This window comes from Psammomys obesus, unplaced genomic scaffold, assembly GCF_907164565.1.
Source record: "Psammomys obesus unplaced genomic scaffold, mPsaObe1.curated_primary_1811, whole genome shotgun sequence".
Classification (NCBI taxonomy): Eukaryota; Metazoa; Chordata; class Mammalia; order Rodentia; family Muridae; genus Psammomys; species Psammomys obesus.
This window is the reverse complement of record NW_026585504.1, coordinates 116,563-142,689: the sequence shown is the minus strand read 5'-3', so window position 1 is coordinate 142,689 and position 26,127 is coordinate 116,563. Positions and strand designations below refer to the sequence as shown.

Genomic DNA, 26,127 nt, shown 5'->3' with positions numbered 1-26,127 from the left:
GTCACAGGTCCCTTTCCCACAGGAATAAAGATGTAAGAAGACAGCTTCTTGCACATAGTGTCCTTGCTAACTATAGTAGCACATCCTGTATGCCAGGACCTACTCTTGCCTATTAATAGACTTTTCCAGAAGGTCAGCTGTTGCAGGAGTCTGAGGATAGATTCGTACAGTCTTAGACTGAATCCCATATATCTACTGCCCCCAGGACCACCCTTTATTTGGAGGCCTCCTTAAGCAAAGTGGCCAAGAGACCCTGTAAGTACAAGTGCCCTCTAGAGTCCAGGTTTGGAGCTAGCAGCCCTTCTCAGCTTGCACAACTCATGTTCCTTTCACGCGGAGGGCTAGACCACCTCTGCATTAGTCAGCTGAGCATCTGTGAGGGCTGTTACAGTTTTTCCAAATTAGGAGGGAAGAGGGTTAACCTGGGGGAGAGACTGAATGTCTTTGGAAAATCAGCCTTTTCCTCTGAATGCCCAACTTGCCTGAAGAGAGGAATGTACAGAATCACTGTGTACCAGCCACTAGTTCAGGTCTTGCTAACCAGACCCCTCACCCCATAATCAAGTGTGTTTATGTAATAGCAGGCTCAAGCATTGATAATAAAAACATTTATTTTTCATTTTATACAGAACAACCTGAAGTCTGCATCATGACTAACAGTTACCCAAGGGTTTACAGTGTGTCCATCTCCACAGGGTGCTGCTGGGCTGGGTTCCACACAAACACAGGCAGGAGTTTGGGGGTACAGAAGGGCACAAATGGAGTGTATCTCAACCCTTTCTCAAAGAAAAGGTAGTAGCGCATTCTGAGTCACTGAAAATCTGTGCAAATGGGGCTGCTAAAGTAATTGCTGAAAGAGCAAGAAAGATGTTGATAAATAAAAGGTCATTTCCTTGTTGCAGGGGATGAAAAGAAGGCCTACTGGTTTTGAATGTCCAGCCCTAGGTCCATATGATATTCAATGGACACTATGTCTAATCGCAAATCCCTTTTCTGTTCAAAAAGAAAGGCTATCCTGGGACCAGACCACAAAGAGGCTGGGCATTCCTGAGGCCCTGTTCTATGCTAGAGCATATTAACAGGAGAAACTAAGGTCAGAAGACAGTGGCTTATGTTCCATGGAAGTACAAGGCCTAGTTCACATTGTACTGATAAAGCCAAATAACTGGGAAGACCACAGATCAGACAGACCTGCTGGAAGAGGTCCTTAGCAGAGAGGCCAGACAGAGGCCCAGAGCATCCTCGGCTTGAGGCACAGCAGATACAAAAAGCCTGGAAGGAAACACAATACTCCCAGACCGTAATTTTAATGGTATAATTTAAAAGGAGGAATAGGATCAAATGCTGAGTAACAGTCATGATAAATACCATGCCTGATAGCGTAAAAAGTTGTTGAAGTGTTTCCAGCTTAACCAATAGATCTTGCTAGGAGGTGCTTGTGTTCATGGCAAAAGGCCCTAGGATTTGACATTGCTGACATCAATGTGCTTCCTGTGGAAACAAAGGGGGCCTGGCCTGGTCTAAATGACTTGGAGGGCTGGTAGAGTGGAAGCAATAGCTTCACAGAGTGACTGCAGCTTTTCTGTAACCTGCTTCAACCTAAACAAAGAGGAGCCGAAGTCTCACTCTAGAGATCTAACCCTGACTACATGCATTATTAGTTCTGGTTGTCCTATAGTTGGTGGGCAACTCATTCCAGGTAGGAGAAGTGAGCTAGAGAGGGAAGATGGGGTCACTGCTGTCTTTTAAGTCTTAATTTATATTTTAACTTCAAATATATTTTCAGTGCCTCAGATACAGTTTAATCTTAAGTCTTAAAGGCCCTTGAAACAAAACAAAATTATACTTTATTTTTAAGCTTGCTTGTTCTCTTATAGTCAGTTTCCCCAGTCTCCCAGTTTACCCTGACTTAGAGTCCACAAACTTCATTAGACCATCTGTGCTCATGGACTTCGGCCTTTCCAGAGGGAAGCCTAGGGCTCTACTCCAGATGAGCTGTGCCAGCACCCCCAGCGCCCTAGACACTCCGAACAGCACCGTGTAGTAGTTCATCTCCGTCATGCCGTAGTACTGTTAAGGTAGGAGAGAAGAGAGAGTGGCACACACAAGTCCACAACAACACAAGCCTTAGAGACTGCACCCAGTCAGACCAAGCAGAAAGAACACTAGGAAAAGTAAAGCAATTACAGCTCACTCTAGAGTCAACCCAGCCCCTGCCACAAGCAACTACAGCAAAGGGCTCTGAGGAAGAAAGAAGACAGAAGAAGAATTCTTGCTCTGGTGGAGCCTAGTGGCATGGCCCTGAAACTCCATCTATTTAAGAAGGGTGAGGCAGACAGAATGCTTGCCATTCCAGACTGAGGATCTGAGTTCAGGTTCCTAGCATACACATTAAAGTGCAAGTGCCTGAAATCCTGGAAACAGGAGGACCCCTTGAGCTTGTCAATGGGTAGAATCAATGAACTCCAGATCCAATAAGAGACCCTATCTTCAAAAATAAGATAAGCCAAGCACAGTGCTGCATGCCTTTAATCCCAACACTATGGAGGCAGAGGCAGGAAGATCTCTGTGAGTGGGAGGCCAGCCTGGTCTATAAAGTGAGTTCCAGGACAGCCAGGGCTACATAGAAAATTCAGTCTCGGGTAAGGGGGGAAGCAACAGAGACAGACACTTGACATCAACTCTTGGCACCCACCTGCACCCACATACACATTCACCACCAACTAAGAAAAGTGCCAGGCCTGGTGGTGGGTGCATGCCTTCATTCCCATATAGTTCCAAGCAGTCAAGGCTGAGTGAAACCTGTCTCAAATAAGGACTATGCGAGAGGGTTTGGGTTCGGTGTCCTTGTTCTTACTGGGGGTGATTTTGTGCATTGCAGAGAACATGGTGGTACAGATGAGAAAGAAAGCAGGAAGATAGGACTCACCTGGAGCAGCACCCCACTGTGAGCATCGACATTGGGCCAAGGATTCTTGGCCTTTCCTTGCTCTAAGAGGACATTGGGCACAATCTTGTACAGCTGAGCAACCAGCTTAAACATGGGGTCATTAGGTAGATGTTTCAGAGCAAACTCTCGCTGACAGGAATATCGTGGGTCAGTCTTCCTTAGAACTGCATGACCATATCCTGGGACAACCTGTAAAGGTGAGAAAAATAACAGTTGGCACACTCAGGCACAACTTCTTCCTCTTCCTGGTGCTCAAGCAGGACTGTAAATTCAAAGTCAATCTAGGTAAGTTAGAGAAATCCCTGTCTCAAAATAGAAAAATAAAGTAAGGGCTGGGACTATAGCTCAGTGGCACAGCACTTACCATGAGATGCTGGGTTCAAGTCCTAGCATCATAAAAACAAAAACAAAAACAACAAAAAAACAAAACCTAAATCCACAAGGGAAACAAAATGAGAAACCACCTTCTTGGCTAATGCAGGGATTGCTTTTTTTTTTTTTTTTTTTCCCTGCATATTTTCCCCCTTGAGACCAGGGCTCCAGTGTTTGGGTCTTAGTTTCTCTCCTTGCTGCTTACCCGTCCTGAGTTGAGTGTATTCCAGATGTAGTCTCGTAATTTCTCATCTGACACATCTTTGCCAACTTCCTTCTGTAGCTGTGTTAGCCAGACAAGCACCTCCTAGATGTTAATTTCAGGGTTGTATTAGAGAAATATCAATATACACACTAAAGAAAGAATGTCCAGATAAGGGACAGAGCATGTGAACAAAAACAAAACAAAGAACAGGAAGGGAAAAAAGGGCTAGGCTTACCTGGTTTGCTAGTCCATGTAGAGGCCCCGCTAGCCCATTCATGGCTGCTGAAAAGGACAGGTAAGGGTCCGAAAGGGCGCTGCCCACCAAGTGGCTCGTGTGGGCACTGACATTACCACCCTCATGGTCACTGTGGGGATATATGAAAAACAAGTGTGGATTGTGAACCAGAAACACTGCCTTTTGTCACATCTTGGCCTTCTGGGGTCATAACACCCTGTAGGCAGTCAGCTGATACCTACTCCCTACCTTTACTTACTTCCATGCTAGGGGTCAAATACATAGCTCAAACACATTAAGCAAATACTCTTTAACACTGAGCTACAAGTTCTTAGACACTGATCCCTAATTAACAATGATGACCAAAAGAGGGAGCCTCCTGGAAGCTGAGACACTGCCTCATACTTGTTCTTCCCAGTCAGAGTTAATAATTTCCCTAGGCCTGTCAGCTGTCCCTCCTTATTTCTTGCCTAGTTTCAACCCTTACAAAATGATTTTACCCCTCTGCTACAGGTTGCTTGTTCCCTGATAATAACTTTAAGAAACTTAAACAAAACAAAACCCAGCAAAAAAGCTTTATTATGAATCTAATATTCTGCCTGCATGCCAGAAGAGGGCATCAGATCTCATTATAGGTGGTTGTGAGCCACCATGTGGTTGCTGGGAATTGAACTCAGGGCCTCTGAAAGAGCAGCCAGTAGAATTGCTCTTAACCTCTAAGCCGTATCTCCAGCCCCTGAAACTTTTTTTAAGAAACTTTTTAAACGAACCCTCACTCCTAGCCCCCATTGTTGTGATGGTAGCACATGCCTTTAAACCCAGCAATTAGGAGGCAGAGGCAGGCAGATTTTTATTAATTTGAAGTCAGCCTGGTCTACATAGTGAGATCCAGAACAGCTAGGGCTACATACAAAGATCCCATCTCAAAAAACAAAACAAAAAATTTTCGCATTAATCTAGGCAGTAGGGTATAATTACTAAATCTAAATCTAGCTCACCTGTGGATAGTGAGGTACAAACGCATAAGCTCGGTGAACTGAGCATCAGTATAGCCTAACATGTTGGTAAAATTGTGGGACCAGTCCAGCTTAGAGTCAATGGCCCCAATACTGCTGCCTTCCCGGTAAAGATTCCGATAGATTTTTGCAGCAACACAGGGTAGCTTCGCAATCAGGTCCATACAGTCTTCATAAATCAACTGATGAAAGGAAAGATGGAGAAAAAAAAAAAAGAAATTACCCACAAGGCATTTGGCTGGGATATTATTTGTCCTTTGGGTTTACAGTGTGTGCTGGTTATATATTAAGTATATTTCAAGGTATGGAATAATAACCATATACTGACAAACTACTATAACCCAGGTTCATAATATCTGCTGTGTATTAACACACAATTTTTCATTGTTTCCTGCCCACTAAATATATGATGACCATTCACAGATTAGGAACTGAGGTTCCCAGACATGGTTATTGAAGTAAAATCTGAACCCTGATGTGGTTAATTGTGGTCTTCTCCAGGATACTATAACTTTATACCTTTGCACTAAACAAATGTGCTGAGAACCACCTTTACATCTTTAGTTCTTAGAAGTTGTATGTATTATTATTGTATGTGCATACTGTGCATGCAAGGGGAGTTATTCATGGCGTAGTACACAGTGAGATTAGAGGACTCTGTACAGTCCCCTCTCTCCTGGCATCTTTATGCGGCTTCTGGGGAAAAAAGTTGGGTTTCTAGGATGCGCAAATGCCTTTACCTACTGAGCTATCTCACTGGCCCACATGAATTCTTTATTTCTAAAATTAATTTTCTTTTTTAAAATGATTTATATTATGTACATTAGTGTGAAGGTGTGAGATTCCTTGGAATTGGTGTCACAGACAGTTTTGAGCTGCCATGTGGGTGCTGGGAACTGAATCCGGGTACTGTGGAGGAGACAGTGCTCTTAAACCACTGAGCCATCTCTCTAGCCCCAATTCTTTTTTTTCTCTATATTAATGTTTCAAAGTTAATTCTACATTTTGGCTTCTGAGTCAAACAGTGCTGACCAATTATTGAATAGCAAATTCAATGTTTTAGTATGTACTATGCTAGATATATTATACAGGGTTATGATACATGTATACTTTGATAGAAAACTTGTGTAGCATGTAGGAGACCTGGGTTTGATACCTGGCATGTGCTTAAAATTTTTTTCCAAAATATAGGGCTAGAGAGATGGCTCAGTGGCAAAGAGCACTTGTTCTTGTAGAGGATCCAGGCTTGGGTCCCAGCACCCAACATGTTGGCTAACAATGATCTGTAACTCCAGTTTTAAAGAATCAAACACCCTCTTCTGGCCCCCCACAAACAATGCATGTATGCAGTTCAAAGACATACATACATACAAATGCCCATTTATGTACATAAGTAAATCTTGAAAAATATACCCCAAGGAGAGCACACAACAAATGGATACCAAATGGCCATGTGAAAACATACACAAATTACATCATACACACTGAGCAGGTTATATATGCATATTTAGGAATACACCCACACACTCACACACACCAACAATTAATGAAAAAAAGAAGCTATAAATTTGAAAGAGCGAGGAGGGATGCATGGGAGGAAAGGGAGGGGGGTAAAGTATAATTATAGTATAAAAAATAAAAGAAGTAGGGCTGGAGAGATGGCTCAGAGGTTAAGAGCACTGGCTGCTCTTCCAGAGGTCCTGAGTTCAATTCCCAGCAACCACATGGTGGCTGGCTCACAAACCATCTGAAATGAAATCTGGTGCCCTCTTCTGGCATGCAGGTGTACATGCAGATAGAATATTGTGTACATAATAAATAAATCTTAAAAAAAATAATAAAAGAAATAAGCTGGATGTGGTGGCACTCAGGAGGCAGAGACAAGCAGATCTCTGTGAGTTCGAAGCCAGCCTGGTCTATACAATGAGTTCTAGGACAGTCAAGGATACACAGAGAAACCCTGTCTTGAAAAGCCAAAAAAGGATGCAGAAAGACATCCCCCCCTTTTAAAAAAGGGTCTTGCATGTATGCAAACCCACATTGTTTGTTGCATATATACATACAACAAACAACAGAACCACATAAAATTTTGATACGTCAGCAATATCTTACAGGTATTTATTATAAAGTATGATATGTTGAGCAGTGGTAGCAGACTCCAGGCTGATCTCTGTTGAGTTCCAGGACAGCCAAAGCCTGGTCACAGAGAAATCCTGTCTCAAAAACAAACAAACAACCCCCCCACCCCCCAAAAAAAACCTATCAAGACAAACAGCATTGTAGGAATGGAAAGATTGTTCAGCAGTTAAGAGCATTAGCTGGTCTTGCTAGAGGACCTGGGTTCACTTCCCATATAATGGTTCACAAGGATCTGTAACTTCAGCTCCAGGTGATCTGATGCCCACTTCTGACCTCCTCAAGCACTGAACACATGATACACACACATATATGTGGGTAAAACATTTATACACATGAAATAATAAAAAAAGATGAAGTTTAGAGTAGAACTATTGACTCAAGGCAATTTCTTCTGTTATTGTAACCTATACAGTAAATAACAATTATCTGTTCTGTTTTTCAAGACAGCGTTTCTTTGTGTAGCCCGGCTGTCCTCAAACTCAGAAATCCATCTGCCTCTGTCTCCCAAGTGCTAGGATTAAAGGTGTGCACCACTACTGCCCACCTATAACAAACATTCAAACAGCAGGTAAAGGTACTTCCTGCCAAGCCTAAGGACCTGAGTTCAATCCTGGGCTCCACGTGGTAGAAGAGAAGCATATCCTGAAACTTGTCCTGTGACCTCCATGTGCACACACGACTCACAAGAACATGCCAACTCCCCCTGTCCCAGGAACCTAACATCTGCTCTCCATGGGCAACTGAACATGCATGCTGCACATAAAATCACAATGGCTCATACAAAAACACATAAATAAATCTTCAACAGTGTTTGCCCAGCAAGGTGGCACTGGCCAGTAATCTCAGCACCAAGGAGGCAGAGGTAGGTAGATCTCTGAATTATAGGCCAGCTTGGTCTACAGAGTAAGCTCCAGGAGAGTCAAGGCTAAACAGAGAAGCCCTGTCTTGAAAAACAAAACAAAACACAACAAAAAAGATGTCTGCCTAGTATACACATTGCCTTCAATCCTTAGCATTTCATAAAACAGTGTGATGGCAAATGTCCATAATCTCAGCATCTGAAAGGCTAAAGGCTAATGGCTAAAGGCTAAAGGCTAATGAGTTCAAGGCCAGTCTTGATTGTACAGCGAGTTCAAAGATAGTAACTACTACACAGCAAGACCCTTTCACTCCCCCCCTACTTTAAAAAAGTGGTACGTGCAGGGTGAATGTGATTTACTTTCTCTATATGCCTATCTCCACATAACAAAGGAGCTGAGAATATGGCTCAGTCAGCAAAACGCTTAATATTCACGCATAAGGACCCAAGTTTTGATCCCTAGCACTCATGGAAAAACCACAGTGCTGGAAGGCAGAGGCTGCTGGGTCCCAGTCAGGCTAGCCGATTCATTCACCTCTAGTTTCAGTGAAAGACTGTCTCAACAAATAAAGTGGAGCCAGGTAGGATGGTACACACCTATAATCCCAGCACTTGAGGAGGCAGAGGCAGGCAGATAGCTTTGAGTTTGAGGCCAGCCTGATCTACAAAGCAGAGTCCAAGACAGTCAAGGCTACACAGAGAAACTATCTCAGAAACAAAACAAAACTAAAAACAGTTTGAAAATAATAAAGTCCTTAAAGAGAGAATTAAATAAAATTAGAAAGAATAGCCACATAAAAATGGAAAAGTTTAGAGAAAATTAAACACAGAAAAAGATCTTAAGTTAAAAGTGGTAAAAAAGAAAATAAAATAGAAAATAAAAATAGTCTCCAAAGAAAGGAGAAAAATAAAACAAAGTCTGAAGAAAAGATAAAATAAAGATGCTTTGTAAATGTGTATAGCAAAATGAAGTCTCTGAAGGAAGTCGAGAGCTAGAGAGAATAAAAAAGAAAAATATTTTCAAATATATCATTTTAAAAAGAGATCAGAAGAAAGCAGACTTAGAGAAGAAAAAAAAACTGAAAAATTAAATGTTAGAGTAGAGGAGATAGAAAACAGACTGGAAAATCCTTTGGTTCAGAATAAGGATCTTCAGAAGAATCCAATCTGGAACCTACAGTGTGACAAAGAGGTCATTCCAGATGAGAGATACACACAAAGGCTTAAGGAAAGTGCAGAATGGCAGCATATAGACATGCTAGATAAAAAGCTTCAGCTATGAACCAGCACGGTCAGACTGGATTTTATTTTATATTTATACTGTCAAGGATCAATTACTGGATTAAGGTCAATATACTGAGCTAAGAACACAGATTTAATAATGTTTACTAATATTAAATATTATGCTGAATAATGTTTAATGTCACCTTAGAGCAATGTTAATCATGTAATAGCTTATGTGTTTCATTTGTAGACCTTGAAAAATGAAAATATGTGCACCATACCATAGATTCATATTTAGAATTCCAATGGGCTTTTGTCCTGATTCTGATTATTATTCTGTCTTATTAGAGATGATAGCCACCTTGGAGATGCCTTTACAGACAAAAGTTGATGATACTCCAGGTTATGTATCCATTAGAATACAATTTTTTGGAGATTGTGGCACAGAAATGTTACAGATAATCTTACAATTTTTTTCTTTTTTAAGATTTATTTATTTTACTATGTATACAATGTTCTTTCTGCATGTAACAACTACAAGCCAGAAGAGGACACCATATCTCATTACAGATGGTTGTGAGCCACCATGTGGTTGCTGGGAATTGAACTCAGACCTCTGGAAGAGCAAGCAGTGCTCTTAACCTCTGAGCCATCTCTCCAGCCCTTGATCTTACAATCTTACAGGACAAACAATTATAGAGATTTAACAGGACTTTAAAGGAGATGCTCATAGAATGGAGGGGGATATGGGATCTCACACAGCTAAATTAAATGCTTTGACTTTAAATGAAACAGGTAGCACAGATGCTGAAAACCACTGGATTATAGAAAAGACTGCTGAATTAGATCAACCTATAAATGGCTAACTTCAGAATGGAAAGCAGGAAATGTGTTGTGTTGGGGGAGAGCTTTTGTCTTTGTTAACAGGAAGTGAAAAGCTGTGGATTTCTTCAAAATTCATGAAGATTAGATCTGACCGGGGGAGACCTCCTGAAAATCTTGGCTGCAGACATGAAGGGAAAAAACCAAGAACAACAACAAAAAACAACAAACAAAAAACAGGTAACATGAATGCTGATCCCTCTTCTTGGCAACAGTGCTGAGACTGTCTTCTCTGCGTAGCCAATAAATCTTGTTGGCTACAGAGTACTCAGGGCTTAATTTTACATGCCATCCTTTCATATGGCATGAAAAGTTATATTATTGTTTGGCTGTACAGTTCAAATGGGCCTGCTTAAACAAAGAGCAGAGAATCTTGTTAGCTGATTTGTGCACACTACATAGTCCATGTGTGTTAATGCAGAAATGTATTTTAAAAGTTTATGTGTCCCCAATAAATCTTGTTGGCTACAGAGTCCTCAGGTCTAATTATTACATGCCATCCTTTCATATGGCACGGATGGAGATTTATATTACATTTTGATTATACAGTTTGATGCCTTTCCTGCTCAAGCATAGAACAGAGAGTCTTCTTTAGCTGATTTATGCATACCACACATTCCATACATGGGTTAGTGCAGAAATATCCTTTAATATCCTCAAAAATCTGTATCCAGAGCAACTTCAAAATGGTTAGCTAAGACAGTACAGCCTCACAAACTGTTCTAGCCAGAACTGCAAGTAAGCCCTACACTTTCCCATTTCACAGAGACTAGACAGCAAATGATACAGCTAGCTCTCCTAGGACTTGCCCAATATCCCAATTTTCTTAGGACCCTCCAAAAGATGCTGTCGCCTCCAAGACAACAGGAAGCAATTTTAAAAGGACACCCCATTCTCAATAAGTGAGGTGGATGGTTTTTGGTCATACAATAGGTGATGGATACTTGTTGTCATTTAAACAGAGTTGGGGGCTGGAGATACGTGTCAGAGGTTAAGAACACTGGCTGCTCTTCCAGACATCCTGTGTTTAATTCCCAGCAACCACATGGTGGCTCACAACCATCTACAGAGATCTGATGCCCTCTTCTGGCATGAAAACATTGCATACATAATAAATACATAAATCTTAAAAAAACCAAAAAACAAAAAAACAGGGTTGGTCACAAGTTGTTCACGGCCTTGGTCAGAGAGTTAACAAAGTAAAGGATGTTAGATTCAGGAATCTCTTTTCCTCTTTCTTTTTCTTTTCTCTATCCTTGTCTCCTATCTAGTGTTATGGAGAAAGAGGAAGAGGAGGAGGGATGGAAAGAAAAAGGAGGGTGATCTTTGTGAGCTTGAGGCCAGCCTGGTCTACAGAGTGAGCTCCAGGACAGCCAGGCCTAAAACAGACAAACCCTTTGTCTCTTAAGAAAAGAAAAGAAAAAAGGTGGATATAGAAATGATAGAATAAAATGGCAGATTACTGAATCTACTTTTAAACTGAAGAGCATTCAATAAGCCAAATATTTCATATTGATACGAATTAAAGATTATGTTTTGCTACAACATACTACATATATATGTTTCAACTCTTGCTTAAGGTATTATACCTATGCAACTCATTTACAAATGCAGTATGAAGATAATTAAGAAATACAAGTTAGTGACCAGGCATGGTGGTGCATGCCTGGAATCTCAGCACTCAGGGAAGGCAGAGGCAGGCTTGGTCTACAAAGTGAGTATAGGGCAGTGTCCAAGACAGCCAAGGCTACACATACATACATACATACATACACACACATAGACACACACACGAAAACCAAAAAGAAAAACAAGTTAGTAGTCAATCAAACTTATGGTCTTGTTAGGTACTAGTTAACTACAGGACTAACCTTTATTTAGATTCTTGTAGATATTTTTAAAGTTAATCAGATAGTGAAAAGCTAAAAAACAATGTTTGCCTATTCAGATAATAAGACCATTTATCTATATAAATGGTCTCCATTTATATAGATAAATGGTCTTCAAAAACTTCAGAAATATACAAAATAAGGCATTTTAAAATGTTTTAATAATAAAAGACCTTTATGACAGACATGTCTGCTCCTGGCAGCACCCCCATTCTATTTCAAAGATATGGAGGTCCTATGAAGAACCTCCATAGGAAATTTGTTTCTAATGTGGCAAGTTAGCCCTTGCCTCAATGTCAGACAGTGAGATGTCCAAGCTTGGACAAGTAGGACAAAGAGGTAGACTTCTGAGCTTTGCCAAGACAAGGTAGGCAAATCCTTCATAGAAAATTCTGTCAAATGCTGGGACAGAAGACCAAAGATGATGCCCCAGCATTGCAGAGAAAGCTTAGGTGACTATCTGGGCAGTTCTCTCTGCCATTTCTATAGTTTTGGAAGCTGCTTGCTCTGCACTTCCTGTCTATTCAGGTATTATTTATCCTTCTCAGGTCTCTGACAGGGTTGAAAACTAGATAGTTATGGAAGTTCAATTTGTTAGGAAATCTAAGAAAATGAATTAGGTCTAAGAAGATATTTTTAGATATCTTGATAAATGAAAGTTATCACAGAAAATGATTCAAGTACAGAACTCTGAACTCACCAAGATATAACAGATAGCATAGTACTTTACCAAGGTTGCCAAACACAAATGAACTAGACACTGTGAATGTAATTCTTACCTGATTAGGTTTTTTTTTTTTTTTTCTTTTTTGGATTTTTTGAGATAGGGTTTCTCTGTGTAGCCTTGGCTGCCCTGAACTCACTCTGTAGACCAGATTAGCCTCAAACTCAAAGAGACCTGCCTCTGCCTCCCCAAGAGCTTAGATTACAGGTGTGTGCCACCACAACCGGCTCTTATTGTATACAGTTTATGTATAAATAAGAGAAAGAGCCTTTTATTGGATAAAAAGGGGGAGATAGTGGAGCATTTTTCCCCCCTGAGACAGGATTTCTCTTTGTAACTTTAGTAACTGTAATCCTGGACTCGATTTAGAGCCTAGGCTGGCCTCAAACTCACAGCAACCTGCCTGCCTCTGGCTCCCTGAGTGCTGGGATTAAGGGTACGCACCCCCACCCAGCTGTTGAAGGATGTTTTGTGCACTGTGTATTCAACTGATGATTTCTGTACCCAGGGATCTGGTTGCCATCTGAACTGTGGAATTGTCATTATGATGAAGCATCTTCTCACTTAGTATTTTGTGAAATATTGTTCTCTATGACCTTCTGATTGGTCATATAAAGAGCTGAACAGCCTAGTTGGGCAGGAGAGAAAAAGGCAAGACTTCCAGGCTCAGAAAGAGAGAGAGGGTCTCAGTTGTGCCTGGGAGAGAGTTGCCATCGGGATATGGATGAATGAGGTGTCAGGGCAAGACTATGGTGGCAGGTAATGGACCACATGGCTGGGAATTAGGCCAAGGCAGCCTAATGACTGAGTTAGAACAGCTCAGAATCTGCCCAGCTATAGTGCCCTGAAGTTTTTTAATAAATAATAAATAAAGGCCTCTGTGTCATTATTCAGAGCAAGGGCAGGCACAGAAAAACCTTATATTTACATTTTGATCCCTGGTATCCATATTGTATAAGGTGAAAATCAAATCCTCTAAGTTGTATTCTTTGAATGAATGTACAAACAAAAATCAACAAATAGGATGAAAGGAGAAGAAACAGAAAAAGACATAATGATAATGTTCTATTTATGTTTTTAATAAAAAACAAGTCTACCTTTTTTTTTTCCTGTGTAGTCAGGCTTTGTAAACCAGGCTGGCCTTGAACTTAAGAGAGATCTGCCTGTCCACGCCAGGCTAAGTCTACTATCTTACAGTGAACTTTTTTAGTGTTGAGGACTGAACTTGGGCCTCAGTCATGGTAAGCATGTGCCATGTGACCCTAGTTTCTAACACTTTAGTGGATTCCTGGGGTGACTCAGAAGTGCTCTTCATATTCAGGTGCTCTGAACCCCACTACAGCCCAATCACCCAAGTCCAATCTCCTACCTCCCAGTATTTAGTTCGATGGATTCCCTCTGCATATGCCCGGGCAAAATTACTCTCACTGTTGAGGGCTGTGATGGCTGCGCTGAGCTGAGACATGGGGTGCAGATTGGTAGGAAAGTTGTCCAGCATGGTGACCACATGAGAAGGCAGAGCTGCCCTTTTTGCCCATTCTTGTGAGAGCCATGATACCTGTGAAAAAGGAGATATGCTCAGAAAAATACAATAGCAATACCCGAGTAAAGATAATCAGCAGGGTTCAATACAACCCACTTAGATTCAGACTCTGCTGATTTCTTCTCAAAGCATACTCTATTAATTCTAGCTACAGCCAGATGAGGATTAAATTGTTAGGATTAATGAAAAGCAAGGAAGGGGGGATGGGAAAGGACAATGTTCTTGGCTATACCTGTTCCTCTGTTGGCATCTGTCCAGTTACTAGCAGCCAAAATAAGCCCTCAGGCAGGGGTTCTTCCCCACCCTTAGCCTTAGGGAGCATTTTCTGACATTCAGGGATACTATAGCCTCGAAAACGGATGCCCTTGAAAAAGAAGAATGAGAATTACAACCAAAGTTATTAATCTGTCAGTCATATAAGTGGTCCTAATTACAGCAGATGTTTCAGTGGGTGAACACACTTGCCACTGAGTTTGCTCCCTGGGACACACACAGTGGTGTGAGAAAACTGACTCCCACAAGTTGTCTTCTGACATCTGTCATATAATGTGGCACTTGTACCTGGGCACACACAAATTAAAAATATTTATTTATTGGGCTAGAGAGATGGCTCAGCAGTTAAGAACACTCATTACTCTTCTAGAGGACCCATGTTCAATTCCCAGCACCCACACCTTTCTGTAACTCCAGTTCCAAAGGATTCCACACCCTCACACAGACATACATTCAGGCATCAATGCACATGAAATAAAAATAAATTAAAATAAGTAAGTAAACAAATATATTTATTGAGCCAGTAGTGGTGACGAATGTCTTTAATCCTAGCACTTGGGAGACAGAGGCTGGTGGATCTCCAAGTTTGAGGCCAGACTGGTCTACAAAGTGAAGGCTTACAGAGAAATCCTATCTCAAAAAACGACAACAAAAAATGTATTTATTTGATAAATATTCGTTGACTTTAAAATGTTTATATTTTTTGAGACAGAATCCATCTATGTAGTCCTGGTCAGCATAGCACTGAATTCACATAGACCCACTAGCCTCTGCTTCCTGCGTATTGGGATTAAAGATGTGTGACACCATATCTAGATATTTTTCTTTCTGACACAGGGTTTCTCTGTGTAACAGAGCCCTGGCTGTCCTGGAATCGTTTTGTACACCAGGCTGGCCCCCAAAATCAAGAGATCCTCCTGCCTCTGCCTCCAGAGTGTTGGGATTAAAGTTCTGTGGCACCACAGCAGGCTATCTGTATTATTTTTAATTGTGTGCATGTGAGTATGTGAGTCTGTGTAGATATACAGGTGCATGAGGTATCAGATTCCCCACAGAACAGGAGTAAGAATTATTTAATGAGCTAACTGATGTGAGAACTGAGAACCAAACCTAGATATCTGTAAAAGTAGTATGTGTTCCTAACTGCTAAGCTAGGAGTACCTCTCTAGTACCATAAATGTAATTTTCTTTTTCAAAGATTTTATTTATTTTAGGTATGAATGCTCTATCTACAGGTATGCCTGCATGCCAGAAGATGACATCAGATTTCAGTATAGGTGGTTGTGAGCCCACATGTGGTTGCTGGGATTGAACTCAGGTCCTCTGCAAGAGCAGACAATGCTCTTATCCACTGAGCCGTCTCTCCAGCCCCATTAAAAAAATTTTTTTAACTTATTTTATGTAGATGAGTGCTCTATGTGTATGTACACCTGCCTATCAGAAAAGAGAATCAGACACCTGTGTACATGGTTGTGAGCCACCCATGATTTTTTTTTAAATTAAGAAGTAAAAGCAAAAAAAAAAAAACCAAACCAAACCAAAAACAAAACCAAAAAAGGCATAAGCCTTGAGTTCCATGAGGCCAAGGATACAGAGACCTAGCTAAAAAACAAAAACAAAAACAAAAACAAAAAAAAAAACACCCAAGACCACCAAAAAAGAACCAAAACAGAACCCTAGTATTTCCCAATGTTAATTCTCCACATATTTCCTTCTGCCTTTGTTCTCTTATTCTGCACTTTGATCTACTAAAGAGAAAATGTGCTCTTCAAGTTGTTCTGCTTATTCACACCTACTCTGTACTGTGCTGCTCAGTCTTCAAACTGGTTTGCATGGTCAGAACCCACTGACAATCACTGAGGGATGGTAGTGTCTTACCTCATCAGGATCAAGAACTGATGTTTCATACACAAGTCCTTTCATGCCTCTCATGCCACCATACATCTAAAGGAAAAGGTTGACCAATTGTCAGAATGACACAAACTAGTGGTGGTTACTGTTTCATGAAACCCACAGAGGACATTTACTCTCTTTGCAAGACTACACTTAGAAGGCAATTTCTGCGGGTTTAATTTCTACAACTGGACCAGCATGATCTCAATGACAGTTATTATTGTTTCCTTAATATACCTACCTTTGTTTGCTTCCTTTTCTTAACTAGATTTTGTTTTTTTCTCCCCATATTCTTAACCTCCCCCACATTTAATGCTAATTTAAATGGAATTAGATTTATTATGGGCAAAGCAAAGGAGGCAATGACTAAAAACTGTCAACTACCCTAAGCTACATAAGGGTGTACTGGGGCTGCACCGAGTGGCTGCCACGGCATCAATCAAAATACAGTACTGGCAATATTTAAAGACTTAGGAACAGAACTAGAAACTACATTCATCTTTGTCATAGGTGAATAAGGGTAGGCTCAACTATTAAACTTACAGAAAAGAAACAGTCTATAATGAGTATCATAAATCCAACATTTCATTATACAAAAAATACTTTTGAGCCATCAGTAAAAAAATATACCTTTGTGGCACACACTGCAGGATTACTTTTCCCACCTAATAAAGTACAGCCCTTACCATGTCCACAGTGATTTGGCCCACCACTGTGTTCCCATGTTGCTGTCTGAAGGCCTTAATTCTGGTCTGCTCCTTAGGTATCAGATTGGCCAGTACATCTTTCAAATTCTAGAAAAAGAAATAGAAGAGTTAAATGATAAAAAAAATTTATAGGGTTTCCCAGAGTAAAGAAGGTATGTGAAAACTACCAGCTAGACATGGAGAGAAGGAAATGGAGAGCTTCATTCTGCAGAGATGAGATTATCCTGAATATGGACAACTGATGTTCATGTAATGATTAAAAAGTCAGAAATGGTAGGTGCATGCCTATAATCCTAGCACTCTAGAGGCTGAGGCAGAAGGATTAAGCAAGGCCACCCTGTCTCAGGAGTTAAATAACAGTAAATTTTATATCACTTATTAATTATGAGTATAGTTTAGTGGTAAAGTACCTTCCTAGCACATATAAGACCCTGCGCTTAATGCTCAGTATTACAAAAAATAAAGAGGGGACATGATCATTTGCTATTTCCACAGTACTACTCCACTTCTTAAATTACTTCTTAAACAGTAGTAATAATAATCACAATAATCATAATTATTGGCTAATTCTGATAGATCTAGGATAATAAGGCAAGTAGTTGCCAAAAACTGTATCCTGAGGTCAGACTGCTGAAAGGATTCTGTACCCTTGCAGATCTTACCGTGGAAGAAGCACTGGCATGCCGGGCAGCAAGGACAAGACAGGATGAATTCTGAAAAAAGATGAGATAAAAATCCTCATTAATACCCTCCCTCCTCTGTATAAAGGAGTTCCAGCGACTCAATCTCTCTCTCCTTTCATGTGGCAGACTTAATTCTACTTCTCATAGCCACAGGATCACTAGATTTCCTTTAAGAGCTTCCTGGACAACAGTGTTATAGAGTACCTAGTCCATCTAGACTTAACTGTCCATAGTCTGAGTGGCCGCCACTGGCAATTATTGAAGCTGCTAAGATGTCTGCATCATTTACTCTTCAACCTGTTCAATTCTTTCACAATAACATTCCTAACCTTTCTGGTTTAGGTTATTTTCCAGAGAATCAGATAGGAGCAACCAGGGTGTTACATGTTGTGATTATACAAAATGCCAATTAGAACTGATACAAACTACAATCATGATCTGTCTTGCCCCCTGAAAAGAAAAACAGAAAAGGATCCCCCCCCCCCCCCTAACCACCCCTTCTGTTTTTTTTTTTTTTTTTTTTTTTAAGACAGGGTTTCTCTGTGTAGCCTTGGCTATACTGGACTCTGTTTCTATACCAGGCTGGCTTCAAACTTACAGATATCTGCCTGCCTCTGCCTTCCCAAGTGCTGATATTAAAAAAAAAAAGTGTTAACTCTTCAAGTACTAAGACCATGCATGCCCAAATCTCCAGTATCCTCATAAAAAGCCAGACTTCCAATACTGAATTGTAGCTACTTTGTTAAATTACTAGGCATTTTGTTATTAAATAAATGTAACCTCTACATTCTTTTCAGAATGTTTTTGTTTTAAGATTTAAATCCATTTCTATCCATAATTAGTATCTTGTAAAAATACAGGTTGTTATAAAAAAGGAAACAACAACAACAAAAACAACAAAGAATATCCTAACCTGTACCCTGGCTCTACATGCACACATACCCACATACTTTACACATAGTGTGCATCACACACAGTAAGTTAATTTCAGAACTGTTAGAGAACAACTACAGGAAATAATTTGTATGAAAGCACGCAGGGGAGCTGGAGGTGCCACTGAGGCTGAGCAGTTAGGCATACTTGCTCTTACAGAAGACCCAGCATCCACACAGTAGCTCACAAACATCCATTAACTCCAGTACCAGAGGATCTGATGCCTTCTAATCTCCATAAGAATCAGGCATGCAGACAAATCACTCATATACATAAAATCTTAAAAAGAAAAAACAAAAACAAACAAACAAACAAACAAAAACTGGGCATGGTGCTGCAGACCTTTAATCCCAGTATTCAGGAAGCGCAACAGGTGACTCTCTGAGAGTTCAAGAGGCCAGCTGGTCTACAAAGTGTGTTCCAGAACAGTTGGAGCTATTTGTTAAATAGAGAAACCCTGTCTACAAAAACAAAAACAAACTTTGAAACATGTAAGACACCGATTTGTGCATTGGTAATAAATTCAATACTCATTTCCTTTTTAAAAAAATTTTTTTATTATGTACACAGCGTTCTGCCATCATATTATAGATGGTTGTGAGCTACCATGTGGTTGCTGGGAATTGAACTCAGGACCTCTGGAAGAGCAGCCAGTGCTCTTCACCTCTGAGCCATGTCTCTAGCCCCAATACTTGTTTCTTATAAATGCATTGGCCTTGTATAGCATGGTGGTGACATGCCTATAATCCAAGCATTATAGAGGATGAAGCAGGAAGACTCAAGCTGCAAGCCTGGGCTACAGAGTGAACCCATGTATTTGAAAAAAGAAAAGTAAAAAGAGTCAGGTGTCACAGCCACAACCAGTAGAGGAAGAGACCAGAAATTCAAAACCAGTCTCAGCCACATATCATATCCAGTTCAAGACTGCCTGAGCTATGTATCTCAAAAGAAGAAAATAAAACAAAAAACAGAATTGTATTGGCTATAACAGGAAGAATCAGTTATACCCTACTAGGAAAGGGTGAATGGCTAATTCCCTTTGGTAACAAAACAGGATATTAAAAAACCCTCGATTTCCTATTTTTTGTGAGGGGTGTTATTTTTGAGACAGGATCTTCTATGGTACAGGTTGTTCCTGAACTCACTATATATAGGCAAGGCTGGCCTCAAACTCCTGGTTTCTTCTGCCTTCTATCAGAGTGCTGGAATCAGAGGTTTGAGACAGGGTTATTACTCTATAGCCAAGGGCATTCTGGACCTCAGTATATAATCATGCTAACCTGGAACCTGTGTCTAACTCCTGCCTAAACCCTCTAAAATCTGCACTGGCAGCACTAGCAACTCTAGACAAGTGGTGCTTGTCATCCAAGCCACACACACCTCCATTCAGATACCCAAAGGTTTCCACAGAGAGCTGCAGAATGAATTGCTTTGTACAGTAGACTCAGGTTATTCTCACTGATGGAACAGGCAGATTACAGACTTCTGAGTCACTCTTAAACTTCTACCTCCCAGCTCCTCCCAATTCTGGAGGTGTGGCAGCAAATTTCGGTTTCTGGTTACTTCCCACAAGTAGTCACCTCCTAGAACAGCAGCTGTCAGGCAAATCAGGCAGTCACTTCACTCAATAGGTTAGTTCCTCCATAGGAAGAGCTGAAGAGAGCTGCTAAAGCTTAGTGAATAATGGTTCACAGCCAGGGTTTTCTACAGCATGAAAGTGTAAGTACCACAAGCATTAAGAGGCTTTTCCAAACCTTGAGTTGCTGTTACCTTGAGTTTGCTCATCTTATTTATTTATTGAGACAGGATCTTAAGTAACCCATGCTGGTTTTGAATCTCTGCTCCTCCTGCTTGACTCCTGAGTGTGGGATTACAGGTGTGCCTGTTTTATACCCTTTTAGTGTTTTTACACTAAAAACAGAAGTGCTGATGGCACACCCTTTAAATTCCAGCACTTGGAAGGCAGAAGCAGAATCAAGAATTTAAAGCCAGCCTCAGTTACTCGGAACAGTGTCTCAGAGAAACTCAAGACAAGGAAAACAAAAACAAAACAAACACACTGGCCTAGGACAAAGACTCTTCTGTTTCCAGAATCAGGTCAGAGAACTAAGGCCAATTACAGCCTGTGTTCCATAATGGTCATGCTAGAAGCTGGCTGGCAATGTTTGGTCAGGCCACTTCTAACAGGAACAAAGTAGTCCAGATTTTTATACTGCCTTCTTTAATACTAATAGGAGTTATCTTAACAATTCTACCTGTCAAGCCAGGAAGTGGTGGTGCATGCCTTTAATTCCAGCACTAGGAGGCAGATTTAGGCAGATCTAAGTTTTGAGGCCAGTTTGGTCTACAGAGTGAATTCCAGGAGAGGTAGGGCTACACAGAGAACACCTGTCTCCAAACCAAACCAAAATGTCATTTTCCTTTAAAATTTTTATTATATTATTTCTTATTTAAGTGTTTGAGATACACACACACACCATGACTTTGGTGTGGAGGTCAGAGGACAAAGTCCAGAAATTGGTTGTGTCTTTCCACCACCTGGGAACTTGAGTGATCAGGCTTGGTGGCCAAGTGCCTTCACCTGCTGAGTCTTCTTTCTGGCTCCTACCAATCACTCTCTAACAGTATCTTGCCTACAAGTCCACTTGATTATTCAGAGAGGGAGTCTATAAAAGATATTACTCATACCTCAGAAAAGGGCTTAGTTTCCAAAATAGAGAACAAAAAAATACTCTTTTGTTTCAGCAGAATCTCATTTTGTTCTGTTAACAAAGTATTTTTAAAATTGTGTTTGCAGACAGGGTCTTACTGTACAGCCTTGGCTAGCCTCAAACTCATCTGCCTCTGCCTCTGGAGTGCTGGGATTAAAGTAAGTGCCAACATGCCCAGGGAACACATTTTATTTAATTTGTCTGTGCAGCCATGTGTGTGCAGATGCCCGTGAAGGCCAGAAGAGGGAGGGTCGCATAGACCAGGAGTTTAAGGCAACTGTAAAGGCGCACAATGTGGGTGCTGGGAACCAGAATCAGGCCTTGTACAAGAGTGGCTCATGCTCTTAACTGATGAGCTATCTCTCCAGATTCAATTTTTTTAAATTATTATTTAATATTAACTTTTTATTACTTTTAATTTAGAAATTCATCCCTGGGCTGGTGAGAAGACCCAGCAGGCAGAGGCACTTGCTGCCAAACCTGAGGATCTGAGTCTGTGGAAGAATCAAAACATTAACACACATTAATTGTCCTCTGACATCCACAAGAGTACTATGTGATCGGCGCCCAGACACAAATAATTACAGACAATGAATGGATGTGACTTGTCACCTTAGCACCTTCTTGGAAATAATGATTTCCTCACTTCTACTAGGTTTTTTTTTTTTAAACAAGTTTTAGCTCCTAACACTTTGTTCCAGGGTTTACAAGAACCCTTTCTTTCTTTTCTTTTTTTTTTTTTTTTAATATTTTTATTTATTTAACTTTTATTTTATGTGCATTAGTGTGAAGGTGTCAGATCCCTTGGAATAGGCATTACAGACAGTTGTGAGCTGCCACGTGGGTGCTGGGAATTGAACCCGGGTCCCCTGGAAGAACAGACAGTGCTCTTAACCACTGAGCCATCTCTCCAGCCCATAAGAACCCTTTCTTAAGTCATGTGAAAAAAATAAAAAATAAACCTGGGTGTGGTGGTCATGCCTGTGATCCCAGCAACACGTATCAGGTCAAAAAATATAAAATATGAGGCAGATGCTGTGGCTTACACCTTTGATCCCAGTACTTGGGAGGCAGGGGCAGGATTTGTGAGTTCTGGTATGGTCTGAGTCCCAGACATCCAGGGCTACACAGAGAAACCCTGCCTCTAAAAATAAACAAACAAGCTGTCAGATTCCATCCCATTTCTCTAGAATCACAATCTGATCATATTAGCAAGCATCCCAGATAATGGGGACTAAGAAGACACTGCTAAAGCTGCCTCATTGCTTTAAATCTCACACTTTAATTCTTTTTCCTTTTAAAAGTACTGACATAGGCACAAGAAATTACTATGTGGCTTTGTGTGATCCAAGTCTGATTTCTATGCATTGCATGCTCAGATTTAAAGAACCAGAAATGCCATTGATTCCTTCTCTGCTTTTAAGACCACACTTCTGTCCTTGCTGCCTTTCTGTGCCCCTGAATGCTACCAATTAAAGGCCAGTAGGAACAAACAGACATCTCACAATTAGCATTAAGTTCCACTTGATCAAGGAAGGTAAATGCATAGAGATCAGAGCCTTGCCTTCCAAAGTTTGGGGTGTTAAGCCTATTTCACAGGAGAAAATGATTTTGTTTTGTTGAAATTAATTTCAGATTAGGGTTTATAAAAATGTGTAGTAGAGCTGAGCATGGTGGTGGCACACCTTTAATCCAGCACCAGGAGGGAGAGGCAGGTGGATCTCTGTGAGTTTGAGGCCAGCCTGGTCTACAGAGTGTATCCAGGACAGCCTAGGCTATATAGAGAAACCCTGTGTGGAACCCCCTCCCCCTAAAAAAGTGTAGTGGTACAGGCATGCCATATGTAAGTCTGCTGATCTTTTCAAAGTTCCAAACATCTTAATCTAGAAGTAATTCTTACTGAGAACAAAATTCCTTTTAGATAGGTGTGATGGTGCAAGCCCGCAACTCTAGCACCTGGTACAGAACATGGGGGTCAAGGAAGAGCTCTTGGCCAGACTGGGTTACATGGTGAGATTCTCAAAGGAAAACAAAATTCCTTTTAGATAGGGCTGATTAAGCAGGTTAACTTCTAAAACCTGAACATGACATGGTGGCCCTATTCCAATTCCTACGCTACCTATACAAACCCAGATGACCCCTGAAAACCAAGGACAAAGCCAAGCTCAAGTATGATATGCAAGAGCTACATATTTCCTGGCCAAGATCTATTTCTCTATCTATAGGTCTTGATAGAGCTTGGTAGGAGGGGAAGGTAAAAAATAACAATCCTTTTAAAAGTTGTTTTTTATTGCCCCCCCCCCCCCCCCCAACTGGTCTTATGTAGTCCCAGGCTGGCCTGAAACTTTTGGGACTCATGGAAATCAGCCTGCTTCTTCCTCCCATGTGCTGGGATTAAAGGCATTTGCTACCACTGCCCTTCTTTAATGCCTCTTTTACTAGCACACAGGAGGCTAATTTAGAAAGGTCAGCAGATTAAGAACAATGCTGATGTGCTGAAAAGCTCCTCAGAATCTCATTTACATTGCATGGCCCTCACTGAGTTCTCCTTGTTAGGCCTTGACACTTTTATGTGTTTGTTTTTTTGCTGCTGTTCTCTCTCCATGTGTTGTCTGTGCCAGAGCAACTTTAGGTGTCTTCCTCCATTGGTCTTCACTGTCTCTCATTGCTAGACTGACTGGCAATCAAGACCTGAGATCTCCTCCATCTCCATCATCCCCCAATCCCAGGGCACCTGCTATAGTGCACGTGTAGCCAGCCATACATGGCTTTAAGGTGGAGGTTAAGCTATGAACTCAAGTCTATGCTTGGGCTCAAGCTTAATGAACTCACTCTGTATGGAGTCCAGGTTGACCTTCAATTTGTAATGGTCCTCCTGTTTGTTTTACAGTTAAGAGCATTCTAGGCTTTGCTGTTTTTTTTTTTTTTTTTTTTTTTTTTGCTTTCTCTTTAACCCTGGAACTTCTTCTGTAGACCAGGTTGGCCTCCAATTCATAGCGTACCTGCCTCTGCCTCCTGAGTGCTGGGATTAAAGGTGTGAGCCTCCACTACCTGGCTGGCTTTGCTGATTTTAAGAGTAAACTTCACCCTTTTTCTTGGAGGTAGGTTAGTATGTAGCTCAGGATGGCCTCAAACTCATTATGTAGCTGCTGTCTCTACTTCCCAAATGCTGGGATTACAGGTATGTACCATCACACTCAACAAAAGGCAAACTGAGATTAAGCATGCTAGGCTTCTAAAGTTTCCAAGATCCTCAATTCCATTTTTTGAGACAAGGTTCTGTGTACCTGCTTTGTAGACCAGGCTGGCCCATCAGCCTGTCTCTGCCTCTCAACTCCATTTCTAACATAAAACAGTAACAGTACACAAATGTGGCCCAGGTAACCCCCCCACCCCCGAAATTTGCTAGGGTTTAAGAGATAAACTCAAAAGGTAATTTCAAAGGTCTTTTTCAAGTTCACTGTTGTTTTAGACTATCTGGTCTGAGTGAGCAGCTCTGACATGATCTAATTATAGGTCCACCACTCTGCCAAAACACTGTCTAGAACTTGCTTCATTTCCCAAGAGGTTTCCTTACCAGTTCCCCGGCAGCAGGAGTAGCAACAGCCAAGACAAGGACCCACCATGCAACCAGTCTCTACCTTGTTGCTGGGGGCTCAGAACCCCAAGGTAACCCCTACAGGTTCTGTGGTACATCTGAACTACACATTACACACAGCAAGTCAAAATCATTCTAAGTATTCTTTCCTTCAGGTGTAGTCCATTTCAAGCTGTCTACTGAAGAGAAAACCTAAGATCTTTACAGAAGCCAAGGTAGTTTGTGAGACTGTCCCCACGTGGATGAGAGCTGAGAGTCCCTCAACACTGGTAGGTCTCTGTTTAAAGGGCCAAGTTATGCAGAGCCTAAAATTAGAGTTATTATTTAAAAGGCAAAATGTCAAGCTAAAGGGTCACTAAAATAAGAGGAAGCACTGTAAGTAGTCGAATCGGTCATGTGACCTTGGTTGGTGTTACTATGTCTTGCTTGTCTTGGAAGAACAATCTTTCTGGTTCTTGCTCCAGTCTTAAGGATTCTCAATCATCAGGTGTAACAGAAATGCCCCACCCGATCCAAGCTCCTCCTATATACAGTTAAGTCTAAGAGTCTCAAGGACAAAGAGGAGCTAAGGGCTCTATTCCTCTAACACAACTGAAACGGCGGTGTCGTTAAGGGTTTCAACTGAAAGAAAAGGAAACAGGTCCTGACAGGACTCACCCCGCAAAAGCACAGCCCTAATTAGCCCCGGCTCCAGCTCTGGCCCAGTGAAAAGTGAGCACGGTTGTTCACCCCCAATTCTCCAAGCAAATTCTTCCCCTAACTCCGGGGGCACGCCACACCTGCCCTCCCTGGCCTTCCCGCCGGGGTCACGGCATCCCTCAGTTCCACCACGGATGCTGTGATGTGACAGGGAGGCAGGCCTCCCTCCGGCCGTCGGGGGCTGCGGGCCGGCGCAACCGACGTTCACCTCGGGGCCGGAAGGGCAGCGCGGCACATGGCTCAGGAGCTCCGGAGGGCTGGCGGCCCGCCGGGCGCCGGCCCCTTTAAGGCGCGCTGAGCGCCTCGGAGCCGCAGGCCCTCGGCCGCCTCAGCCCCACCCCGCGACGACGCGCTCGCTCCTCCGGCCGCTCACCTTGGCTCCCCAGAGCCGGGCTGCCGCACTGAGCAGAGCCATGGCGGGCGCACTCCGGGACCCGGCGGGAAGGGAGCGGAGGGAGAGAGCTGCAGCTGTGACGGGAGCGGCCGGCGCTGTGACGGAGACCGCGCCAACCCGCGGACAAGGTTGAAAGGAGGCAACGGAGGGGAAGGGTGGATGAGCCGGCTGAGGTGCCCAGCCCAGGGTCCTCAGCGA

General features: G+C 41.8%; 1 protein-coding gene and 1 non-coding gene across 2 annotated transcripts; both read right to left on the bottom strand.

Annotated features, from left to right (window-relative positions):
- Nucleotides 1-593: 593 nt before the first annotated feature.
- Nucleotides 594-26,127, bottom strand: Cs (citrate synthase). Its single transcript, XM_055598848.1, has 11 exons — nucleotides 25,909-26,127; nucleotides 17,574-17,624; nucleotides 16,891-16,998; nucleotides 16,190-16,255; nucleotides 14,271-14,402; nucleotides 13,865-14,053; nucleotides 4,761-4,960; nucleotides 3,763-3,892; nucleotides 3,528-3,629; nucleotides 2,930-3,139; nucleotides 594-2,070 (listed from the first exon to the last, which is right to left on the bottom strand). The coding sequence occupies exons 1-11, from the start codon at nucleotides 25,948-25,950 to the stop codon at nucleotides 1,900-1,902; spliced, it is 1,401 nt and encodes a 466-aa protein (XP_055454823.1). The 5' UTR covers nucleotides 25,951-26,127; the 3' UTR covers nucleotides 594-1,899.
- LOC129675508 (U8 small nucleolar RNA) lies at nucleotides 17,952-18,088 on the bottom strand. Its single transcript, XR_008719946.1, has one exon. It is a non-coding gene; the product is annotated as a U8 small nucleolar RNA (small nucleolar RNA).